The sequence below is a fragment of the Lygodium microphyllum genome, chromosome 14 (genome assembly GCF_053477565.2).
Source record: "Lygodium microphyllum isolate KBCC chromosome 14, Lygodium_microphyllum_v1.1.10, whole genome shotgun sequence".
Taxonomy (NCBI): Eukaryota; Viridiplantae; Streptophyta; class Polypodiopsida; order Schizaeales; family Lygodiaceae; genus Lygodium; species Lygodium microphyllum.
In genome coordinates this window covers 29,545,792-29,558,801 of record NC_141148.1, presented here as the reverse complement: position 1 = coordinate 29,558,801, position 13,010 = coordinate 29,545,792, and the positions used below count along the sequence as shown (strand labels likewise).

General features: G+C 40.8%; 1 protein-coding gene across 1 annotated transcript; it reads right to left on the bottom strand.

Annotated features, from left to right (window-relative positions):
• Nucleotides 1–208: 208 nt before the first annotated feature.
• LOC148025441 (uncharacterized) lies at nt 209–2,451 on the bottom strand. The gene is made up of 4 exons (XM_087691979.1): nt 2,413–2,451; nt 1,837–2,331; nt 1,349–1,739; nt 209–1,263 (listed from the first exon to the last, which is right to left on the bottom strand). The coding sequence occupies exons 1-4, from the start codon at nt 2,449–2,451 to the stop codon at nt 209–211; spliced, it is 1,980 nt and encodes a 659-aa protein (XP_087548105.1).
• Nucleotides 2,452–13,010: the final 10,559 nt, after the last annotated feature.

The following is a 13,010-nucleotide window of genomic DNA, read 5'->3' as shown; positions in this document are numbered from 1 at the left end:
CTAGACGAAACACATGCCATGCCGAAAATTATGCGTTGTTCTATTCGTTATACACGAGTCATAAAAACAAAATATGCGATGAATTAGGCAATGTAAGAGCATGATCCACATAGCAAGGTTTACTCAAATGCCTATACAACATGTGTATCAAGTACTATACAAATTCCAAAGAGAGTCTTGCACTACATCATCCTCGAGGGTGTGCTGCTCATGAGTACAATACCAACATCCTGAGTCTAGAAGCCAACACATGTGTCACCACTGACCCATTGGGAAATGAGAGAGTGAACTGGCGCTCCTCATTCTCACCGCTGTATGCACAATCAGAAATAGTGCAGATGCCCCTGTAACTCTCGTCATAGAGGCGCACCATCCTGCCAATCAAGATAGACATCGCTGTATGTGGTACGTACCGTAAGGTAAGGGGAAGCAATGCATGGCAAGTGTGACATGAAAAAACAACCAAAGGGTCCACCAAGAATGTTTTGGTGCAGCAGTGAGGACAATATATGCGTGGTTTTGCATTGAATCTAACGCTGCCCCTTCCTCGTTGATGCTTGCATCTCAATACACCTGTGGTGTGGGGATGCTTCGGTTGCGAGGAGGATCCGCATTCCTCGTCTGGTCGAGGATGGTCACTCTTGCCATGTCCCAAGCGTGTCTGTATGACATTTGCCTGGACTTGATAGATCCCACCCTTCGTAGGCATATCAATCTCATGTGGGGCAAATATGCGAACAAGAGACTCCCTTGCACTTTGCAATTGGCGCATACAAACTTCCCTCTGTGTTGAGGTATAGGAAGAAACCTCAACCTCAATGCGTTTGAGGAGCCCTTTGAAGTCCTCAATAGAGGACACAAGATCCTCTTTTTGCACACATCCATCGGTGCATGGTCTCTCCAATACTAGATTTTCATCACCATAAGGACTATGCGGTGTGCCATCAAAGGCCCGTGCACTGTCGATGATGGGTAGAACCTCATGAAGGTGAGGAAAATAGCTCCTCAAGATGAGCCGCAAGCCATAGAGATGTTTACAATCTGCAACCCAATCAGCACAATCACAATAGTTTGCTTGCACACTTACATTATACCATTTGTCTTGTTGTGTTGCACTTGCCATTTTGAAGAGCATGGTTCCCTCATGAATGACTTGAAGAGACAAGGGATCGACCTTGAACCGCTGGAGTATCCTCTCCCCTGCTGCCAATCTAGCTGTGTGGCTCTTGCTCGACCCATAGACTTTGAAGCGCCTAGAGTCAACTGCGAGAAAATAGTCCCTTTCAAGAACATAATGTATCACACCAAAATGATAAACAACATTCCAACTCAAAATCAAGCACATTACCTATCTCTTGCTTTTGTTTGAAGAACTCAAGTGCGGTTCCACCCATTCTCGATCCTGATGATGAGTTGCCAACAAGGGCGTGCAATAGATCCAATATAGACCTGTTGATCTTGGCATCAAGTAGAGTGTACTTGATGTACTGCCATAGTCTCTCAATTAGATTGGTGGTGTCAACATTACCATGCGGAAACATGCGACCAAACTTGGGCCATCTTGTATGCCATATACAATCTCTTCCACACCATCCATTTTTAATGTATCGTACCACGTTTGGATGAGAGGAGTAGCGGTGCAATAGCTGTTGAAATAGCTCGTCAAATTGCAATTCTGTTGGACATTCCATGAGATTGGACAAGGATGTGAATACCTGATCACGCTCATCCGATGGAACCTTCATCCACGAGCACATGGGACATTAATCACTACCAAGCTCATTGAAACACATGAAAGGTAGTTCTTAAGATCAAAACAATCATAGCAATGTGTACCTGTGGGAGAAGATTCTCAACCCAAGCCTTCTTTGTATGGAACCAACAAAGAATAATATGGCATGCAACTTGGTGTCTAGTGCCATCGAGATAGTTGGCAGTCCAGCAATGAGGATCATCGAAGACAACCTTTGAGAGTGCCTCCAACTCTTGTTGAGACTTATTGATGACAAGTGCCGAAGGGCGAATGTCCCCCATTCTAGAGAGAACTATTTTCATTGTGATCTCCAAAGCGATGACCTCTTGGTTCAACCCATTGTCACATGTGCACAACATAAACCAAATAGGAATGCCCATTCCATGTTGGTTTGGTAGAACCGCTGCATAGAGAGGAAGGCCAAACACATTGGTCTTAAACGTGCTATCAATCGCCCAGGCACTGTTCTTCGAGAACCTCTTGCTCATTTCTAGCATCCATTCATCTTGGACAACCAATATGAATGGTCTATCCTTGTCCTCTTTTGCATGTGGATTATATGGTTGGCAATATAGCACCTAAAGGACCCAAGATTACTTTATCAAATAGATGTACTAATCACTATAACATATAAATATCGACAGAAATATGACAAGTACCTTGTTTTGGTCTCGTAGACGAATTGCTTCCAAGTACATCACCGTCCAATCATCCTTAGAAAGTTTGCCTGCAATATACCAATAGCATTGATGCTCAAGGTAGCACAAGACCATTGAACAATAACTTAAAAGATGAGAACATACCTTCATTTCACATTTGGTAAGATAGTGTTTGCACCTCTTTTGGAATCATAAAGAACCTATACGTTACACGATCTAATGGAGAGGCATTTTTGAAATGAAATTGCTCTTTCGTCAAGCTCATCTTGGCGACGTGGCGGCATGTCCCCACATCAAATAGATCGTCCTTGCAGCAATCAACTACACATGGATGCACTGGCAAGTGATACAAATCACTGCGAGAACCGGGTGTATGGCCCTCATGTAGTGCATGTACTCGTAGAGTAACCTTGTGGAGACCATCTTTATACTCGATTTGCACCTTGAATGGGCAACCACATTTCTTCGAGGTTCTCAATCTGCGAATTTGGGAGCCTTTGCGAGTTGCGCTGCCACCACGATGACATGCATATTCCACTATTGTCTTCCCTAAACCATGCGTTTTGGTTGAGCGAACCTTGACTAGCCTGGCTTTGTGTTGAACCATGATCTCTTGAAGTTGGCACTCCACAAGAGATATGTCTGAGGTAAGCTCCAAGATAGGTACTTTTCCGTCAAACCCATGGGGCTTTGTGGATGCCTTGCAAGTACAAGCACCGATGAGCTCTTTCACATAAGCGAGAGGGATGCCATGCTTTCTCATATCCATACACCAATTGGATTTGATGGAGTCCACTGTGGCATTAATGCTTGCGTGAGCACCTGTAATCCTATTTATGTGATTTGCAAGGAAAATACTCTCCCATTCCTCTATACATGCAATGTGCAATGATGGCTCCGATTTAAGGGCTAGCACAACTCGTCCATCATCGTTTCTTCCCATGCAAAGACTTTCTTTGATCCTTCTCCACTTCTTCATGTCTAATAGCTCCCTTTTGTCGTATTGCTTGAGCACCCCCCAAGTGATGGCTTTTTCTCCGTTCAAATCACTTACCATCAATCCATAGCTCTCCCTGTCGAATGAGAAGTACTTTGATGAGGTGAAATTAAATGCGCTTGGTGCAATGCCGTTGCTTTCTTGTATTGTTGAATCATTGCCTTTCGCAAAGAAGTCAATCATCTCAACCGCATCACTTGCTGATTCATCCGATGTTTCTTCATCGGTATCGACTTCCTCAAACTCAGGATCACTCTCCATAATCCACCGTTGTTGACTATATGTTCACTTTAATATGAAGCACGTGGTATAATTCTGCATGCAAAAGGTAACATACATTTTTTACACATTTACACATCAGCACAACAGAATAAAGATCAATATGTAATGACAAATCAGAATACATCTGTCAACATACAATAACAAATCAATATAGACAATGGTGTTGAAGGAGGGCAGTACGATTCTGAAAAGAAACATTCATTTTTTTGCCTTCAACCTAAGATCAAATCAAACCTTCAATTCCAGCTTTTCACTTCTAACTTCATTTTCAAAGAAAGAACCAAACCAAAATTTCATTGTATTCATGAAGCAACCTCTATAAGTATCCATTAATTCTGACTACAAAAACAAGATACCTACGACTATTGACAAACTAGTGACCAACATCCTGGCTTTTCAAACTTTGAGCTCGAATACAACGTATATCGTTGGCATGCAGAATATCTCTGGGGGAGCATTTTCGCATAATACAGAGAGCGTTTTCCAAGCGACAGTTTTGCGCGGGTCTGTGGCGAAAAGGTGGCCAGGTTTACTTTTGGTCCACTTTGAAAATCACCACTCCCCACGCACGCAAATATCTTGTGTGACTTCCCGCCATCACCCCTGAGGCGTGGACCATATTTTCGCCGGCGCTCCATTACTCCCATCACGCAATGCCCCTGCCCCATGCCCGGCGAATATACCGGGCCCCATCCACGTGCAGGTTGACCCGTCAAATCGACCGAAGGCCACCCTTTTCCAGCGGGCCGGCCCCCTCCCCCCCCCCCCCCCGCCGAACCGGGTTTACAATATGGGTCGGGTTTACTTTTTAGGCGGGGTTTACTTTCTTGGCGCGGTTCACCATCGTGGGCCGGGTTTACCCTGGGCGAAAAAGTAGGGGCCCAGATCCTCCCCGCGATCCACGGGCCCCCCTCAACCGTCGATCCCAACACTCAAGACCCCGTCGCACATAGTCCTGAGGGTAGGCGCCACCGTTGCTTTTCTTTTAATGTTTTCTTCTTTTTTTTTAATAGTTAAAATAATTGGGAATGGTTGCTTCCCTCCTCTCGCATGTATGCCGCTCCAAACAGGCCGGTAGGGTATGAAGGTAAAAGTACGAAGGTAAAACAATTTGTAATGACAAAGGTGAACGTCATCTTAAGGACACAAACCTAATGCACTCAAGATGTGGAGGAGATGGGGCATGTCACAACACCAAAAAAAAACATAAAACAAAGTCATTCATACAAGAATATGTCACGACAAAAACCCGCAAGATGATTAATGACAAAACACTGTTAAGTCAAATGATAGTGCAAAAAAGAAGAAATTCAAGCAACATAACTATGAGATCAACATGAGGGGCACCTCAAATTCCACATCTGGTGCTTGTGAAAGGTACATTCACATGAAAAATGTGTGAGAAAAATATGCCATAAGTTGTCGAAAATTAAGAATGGAAGATCTGTTAGCTGAAATGGAGTGCAATGAAAAGGAAAAATGTCTAGATTGAAGAACTAAACAAGGCTAGCCAATCAAAACCCAATTTCGGTGTCAAATGGATACATTCACATGAAAAATTATAAAGAGCACTTTTAAAAAACATGTGATAACATTCAAAAATAAATAAGAAACAACCCATAAGTGGGAACAAAGAGCAATAAAAAGGAAAAATTCCTTGTTCAATAGATGGATAGGACTAAAAGGTCAAATGTTGGTCTCAGTGTCAAAAAGGCACATTTGCATGGAAATAAAGTAAAAATGCATAAATTCTTTCAAATATTAATAACAAATTATCTTTAGCTCAAAACAAGGGACTATAAAAAGGAAATATGGCCAATTCAAAAGGATAAATAGGGCTATACCATTATTATCTAGGTCTTGTGATGCAAGAATGCATGCACATGGAATGAATAAAAAATAGGAAAATTTACAAAATGTATAATGAGACTAGGGACAGGGTGTAGCATGAGGGGTGGGTAGGGAAGGGACCTTAACAAGGTGCAAAAAAGAAGGATCATTAATCAGTCAATCATGAGGAGTGTTCACATAGTTTGGTGTAAGATGGATGCGCAAGGATGTATCCCCATACTTAAGACCTTATATGACCAGGTTACGATAACCAATAGGAGCCTTAACGCTAACAAATGGCCTACTCAACATCCCCACACTTATGATACACACGCATATGGAATACAAAGAGGAGAGTTCAAAACACTTGACTCGTTCAATAGTTTATCATTGATGAGTGAGATATCCGAGTCATCTACTATAGGAGATGCCATGGCTCAACACAATACTCTTTTAATAAGGTCAAGACCATCACATAGCACCTATGGAGGTAGCTTTGTTGGTGAAGACCTCCATGCAATAGTCAACAAAGAATTTAGTATTCAAACTCACCAATCACCTGGTATGAAATGATAGATCAGGCAATATTGACCCCGAATAATCATGTCACTCAAGAAGGAAGAATGAAGAAACTCTTGTTGCATACCCAGTTTTTAAGTTGACAAGATTCAAGAGTTCAAAGGGAGTACACTAACATGCATAATGGAGGGTGCATAAGTAAATGCCAACCCGGGCTAGCGTAGGTGTGAGACTGAAAGCCAAGGAGCCTTATACTATAGTACACAAAATAATAGTGGTGGGTTGTGGAGTGTTTGCAGAGGCTCATCATGTGTATGCATAGAGAAATGAAAATGCACCTGTCACCTTAGGTCTTGACATTTCTCAATCCACACCTTTCAATGGTTGGGACAAAATGTCAATCATGCTCAACCCCCCTCTGCCTCATGCTTTGTTGATAGATACAAGAGGAAAACCTATTTCTGAATATTCATTGATTTATTCCTCACTGCCACTTATGCGAACTCTTGATAACCCATCTTTATTCTCTGGGTTGGACACTGATCTTCCAAAGATAATATGACCTATGGGAGCCAATTGTTGCATAGTGCTTGCCATTCATTGGGTACTTGCATCCAACATTGCCACTTGGCCCTGAAGGTACTCTTGAGCTTCCTTGACTCCAATGACCTTGGGTTGATCCTTTGGGAAGAGTAGCCTCCCACTTTTTTGCTTTCTATTTTCTCCATTTTTGGTGCTTTGATACCAATTTGTACTTCAGTAACACGCTTGCCAATTAATAATGTTATTGTCCCTTCACTATTAAGAACTACCTTGGCAATATGTCTCTTGATTATATGATTCTTTCACCTAATGAATGATCCATCTAGCACTAAAGACCCTAAAATGTTGATTTTGGTCTTCTTGGTTTGAGCCATGAGAATCGTGAGATTCAATGGTATGGATCCATAGTCCTCATCCAATGACTCAATACCAAATAGGCTTAAAGGCACAGAGGGCATGATTTCCTTACTAATTAAAGCTTTTCATTTAAGGAAATTCATGAAAACATGGGTGATGCCATTCATGGCATTGTGGTTCTAGCTTCTTTACTTTGTTAAGTTTCTACTTTTGGGGCATCAAGACAGTACATGCCCAAGTTGATTGCAATGCTAATAATACATTTTCTCCTTGATTTGTAATATTCCAAAGTTTTGACCAAACTCAAGGAGGAGGCCAAAGATTCTCTAAGACAATGGCAATAGCAAAACGGGAGGCAGCGAGGGGATGATTGGAGGCTACATCATCAATCACTAGGGAGTTTTGAGGTCTTGAAATTGGCATGTAAAAAATCCTAGAGAGAGAAAAATTGTGGGCCAAAAAAATCATTTTGTGGTTTTTCAAGAAGTTTATTTTTTATTTAAATAACGTATATAAAATCGTGAAATGTCATTACCATGAGATTATCATTGCTTACATTAAACCTGGAAATCAATGCATCCATAAAGGTGATAATGATTGGCCCAATAAAGATCCTACCTTCTTATCAAAAAATTGATCATGAATATTCACTTTGATTTTTTTTTCAACTTTTGATTGCCTCCTCATTGCCTCCCTCCATCCTCATTGCATTCATTATTTCTCCTCCTCCTTGCTAGTTTCTTCCTTGTTCTTTTTCTATTTTGAATTCCATTTTTCTCATGCTAATCTTCATCAAAACACATCCTTAGTTATGGATCAATTATCCAATTATCTTTATATTGCTAGCGAAAGAACTCTTTATCATCTTCATATCAGGCTAGAAAGTGAGAATGAAGCGGCCAGAAAAAGGGCCAAATCCAACACTATTTTAGAGTCCATGAAGCATGTGTTGAGATTTGAAAGAAAGAAAAATCATCATCTTTAGTTGGATGGAAGATTATCCCAAATATCATATAAACAATAGCTCACCTCATTTCTATAATAGCTCTTCATCGATAAGGTTCATTGGTAATGGTTATGATGGTTTATTAGGATATGCACTCAATCTTATTGCAAAGAAAGATGTTCTAAGAGTGGAGAATCACTTATTAACAAAACATAGAGATGATTTGGTGCAAAATGTACATGATTGTCAACAAAAGATCCATTCCTTCGAGATATACATCAAAGCATGTACACAAAAACAAACCATTTTAGGCATTCAAAAGTAACAATGAACTCTTAAGAACATTGAAATTCTCAATGAAGAGGGGATGGTTGCACTAAAAGATTGTGAGTAGCAAGGTGTTCTTTCTTACTTGAGACATGTTTGTCAAGAATCGTGTGATGGGGGAATGTGCTTGAGCTGCTGCACCAAACACACACTGTATACACAAGAGGAAGCTCACTCAAGAACACAATAAGAGAGATGGAGGCCAAAATTTTTTCTTGATGGTTTCTTCTTCTTCTTCCACACACTATACAATGTGCACAAAGTATAGATAAGATACAACATAAAGGAAAGTGGCCTTCTAAGTCAAACAGTGCATAGCTGACTACACTAATCGATTGGCATTATATCTTTGCCAGTTGTAGGTAGGTGTAATAAACTAAATATAATAAGTGATAAGTCAGTGGTCATGTGAGTATCATAATGACCACCAACGTGCTAAATGTAGTCGTGCGGACTCATCTAGCCAAGCTGTCCATCATCAATGTCCGCACATGTTGAGCTTGCCATCTCAACACTCCCCCTCAAGCTCAATTCTATCTCTACAACTCCAAGCTTCGAAACTTTCGAAGCTTCTCTGCACCCAATGTCTAAGTGAAAATGTCAGCTATCTGATCATGTGTGCTCACATATACCAAGTCAATCTCTCCTAAAATTACCTTCTCTCTCACAAAGTGGTAGTGCACCTCAATGTGTTTTGTCCTAGCATGGAACACTGGATTCCTAGCTAGCTGTATGCTGCTCATGTTATCACAATGAATGACAACTGGACTATCTCCCTGCATGTCCAAATCACCTAATAACTTTTGCAGTCATACCACCTCATATGCTGCCATAGCAGCACCTCTATACTCAGCCTCTATACTCGATAAAGCAACTGTAGGTTGCTTTTTGCTGCTCCATGTAACTGTTGCACTACCAAGGGAAAACATGAATCCACTTGTAGATCTTCTGTCTGGCATGCTACCAGCCCAATCTACATTTTTGTATCCAAAGACCTGTACATCCTTACCTGTCTCATTAAGAAGTCCATAATGTAAAGTGGACTTCACATACCTCAATATACGTCTAACTGCATCCAAATGAGGCTTTCTAGGCATCTTCATAAACTGACTAACAAGGCCAACAGCATAGCTCAAGTCTGGCCTTGTGATAGTCATGTAAATCAAACTCCCTACTATCCTCCTAAACATAGTAGGGTCTTCTATCTCATCCCCAACGTTAGCACTCAACTTCGCATTTTGCTCCAATGGTACTGAAAGAGGCTAACATGCTGTCATACCATACTTAGATAACATATCCAAGCCATACTGCCTTTGGGATAGCCATATACCATCATCACATCTTATCACCTCAATACCAAGAAAGTATCTCAACTCACCCAAATCTTCCATCTCAAACTTCTTCTTCAAGAAGTCCTTAACTTCAACAATCCCATTATCATTGTCACCTGTAATAATCAAGTCATCCATATAGATGACTATGATGACCAAACCTGCATCTCCCTTTCTCACATAAAGTGAGTGATCAGCATCAAAAATACAAAATCCAATATTAACAAGATGCTCTCCAATCTTGTCAGACCATGCTCTAGGTGCTTGCTTCAGCCCATAGAGTGCCTTCATCCATTTGCTGCAAACTCCAACCTTTGGCTACTGTCAATGCAATCACACACCTAACAGTTGCCATCCTAGCAACTGGACTGAATGTCTCTTCATAATCTATGCCATATGTTTGAGCATAGCCTTTTGCAACCAGCCTAGCCTTATATCTGTAACTGAACCATTTGCATTATGCTTGACTTTTTAAACCCACTTACAGCCAATAGATTTCTTACCCTTAGGTAAGGGTACCAAATCCCAAGTCTTATTGGCTTCTAATGCAGCCATCTCCTCATCCATTGCTGCATCCCAATGAGCATGACCAACAGCATCCTCAAAACAAGTGGGCTCAATATCCTCAACTAGTTTCACCATATAAGCATAATGGTGAATTGTATAACCTTCAAAACCAAATCTTTTAACAAGGTATCTAACCCTACTAGATATGCATATCACCAGATCACTCAATGGAGCCTTTACATTACTATGAGCTCTCTGTACACCTGGTGTCCTCACTGAAGGAATGCCAAGCTCATCATCCAAACTCTCCGAACCACTAGAATCTCCATCAAATTCCAAATGATTGGTAGATGCATCATTACCATCCAGCACTTTCTTCTTTCCTTTTTCCTTCCCTACAACACTTATAGATCTACCTGAAGATGTGGGGCTACTCCTTAGTCTCCCAGACCAAGGGCTCACTGTAGGTGTAGTACCAGATGATGTTTCTGGTCCACTAAGACTCTGTGATTCTTGTTTATCTTTTTGCAAATAGTTGTTCTAATCATTATCATCATCCAAAACATCACCAGTAGGTGTATGCCAACTTCCCATCTCATCAAAGATAACATCCCTGCTCACTCTAAACTCACCTATGACAGGGTTATAACAACGATACCCTTTCTGCTCTAAAGAGTATCCAATAAAAACACATTTTTTTGCCTTTGGATCAAGCTTCTTTCGTAGCTCATCTCGCACATGAATGTATGCAACACAACCAAATACCTTCAAGTGCGATACATCAGGCTTCTTGCCAGTAAAGCATTCTTCAAGAGTCATCCCATGAACTGCAGCTGTGGGAGTTCTGTTCATAATGTAGATAGCAGTATAGACAGCCTCAGACCAAAAATGTTTGGGCATATTCTTTTCAACCATTAATGCCCGTGCAACTTCTGTAATATGCCTATTTTTTCTTTCTGCAACACCATTTTGCTGTGGGGTATATCTGCAAGTAAATTATCTCTTTATCCCATGAGTCCTCAAGAAGCTACTGAACTCATTAGAGAGGTACTCTCCCGCTCCCTTTGATCTCAAGCACTTCACTTTTAAGCATGTTTCTATTTCAATAGCTGCCTTAAAAGATTTGAAGTGCTTAAACACATCACTCTTTTCCTTCATGAAGTATACCCATAGCTTCCTTGAATAGTCATCAATAAATGTGACAAAGTATTTGTTGCCACCAAGAGATACATTCTGTGTAGGCCCCCAAACATCTGTATGTACTACATCAAGTATATTTCTGCTCACTTCTCTATCATACGAGAAGGGTTGTCTTGCCTGCTTACTAAACTAGCATGCTTCACAGACATTATGCAATTCTGCAACTCTAAAAGAAGGCAACCCTGTAACCAATCCTCTGGACTCCATTAATTTCAGCCTTTGCACATTTGCATGTCCAATACGTTTATGCCATATTTCAATATCTGCAACTACTCCTTTTCCTTTAGCATACATAGCAGCATCCATTGCAGGAATTCCAGCATCTAAAGTGAACATTCAGCCAACTCTACTTCCTTTTGTGACCAACCTGCACTTATCGTTAAAGTCTTCTACAAAATAACATTTTGCATTGAATCGGACCTATAACCCCTACTCTACCATTTGGCCAATAGACACTAGATTCTTTGTAATTGATGGCACATGTAATACATCTGTCAGACTCTTTGTCTGGCCATCATACAAGGACAACGGCACCTTTCCAATGTGTGAAATTGGGTGGCATGAATCATCACCCATCTACACATAACCTATATTTTGTAAGTCGTACATCTCTCCAAACCATTCAACATTACTGGTCATATGATTAGATGCACCTGAATCGACATACATCATCATGTGTCCCCTTTCTTATAACTGCATTCATCATATGCTGCATAACAAACAAACACTCACTTTTGTCTTCATTCTGTCATGAAGACGATGCATAGTTTCCTTGTTGCAATTTACCATTGTGAATATCATCCTTCTTAGCATAACAATTGGCTGCAATATGTCATGTTTTGTCATAATAATGGCAAACAATAGCAGAATTTCCAGAGCCTCTGTTTTGCCATCCACCTCTTCCTCTAAAGCTCCCCCTACCTATAAAGTTTCCTCTGCCTCCAAAAACCTGCATTTCACCAAACTGTTGATTGAACCTGTTTTGCTGGTTATCGCCAATACATCCCATTCCACACCCTCTCGAAGAGGATCTACCACATCCCCTTCCTGAACTCGAGTAAAATGCTTGGACCCGTTCACCGTTTCTTTCAGACGAATCACCCTGCATATTGATCTCTTCAGTAATCATGAGAGAGATCAGCTCATCAAAATCTGGAAATGGCTTCTGTACATATACTGAAGTAACAAATGATTTTCATGCCTTCTCATTGTTAAGGCCACTCAGAGTGGATGAAACCAAATCATCACCATCCGGCATTGCATCAATTGCTGCTAAAGCATCTGCAATGCTCCTCACCCTCAACACATACTCATTGACATACATTTTTTCTTTCTTCAAGGCATTCAACTCTTGCTTGAGTTGAATCTTTCGTGCCTTTGTATTTATTGAAAACATGCTCTCAAAAATTATCCAAGTTGCATATGAGGTTTCTGCATTCCTGATATGTCCCAGCATAGTATTATCAATGACTGCAGATAGCCAATACATCATCTTTTTGCCTTTTGCATATCACTCTTTCCATGCTTTTAACTCATCTACAGTCGGAGGGATACCCAGCTCTGGCTCCTTTTCTTCACCTAAAATAAACTCATAAACCTTTCCAATGAGGAAGTTTGTCACACGAAACTTCCGTGAAGGATAGTTGTTCTTGTCGAGCTTCTCAGTAATGGGATTTCCACTATTCTCTACCATTATCACAAACAAGGATACAACATAGCAAGCTAGTCTTCTGCAATCTTTCACAACACATGCACAGCA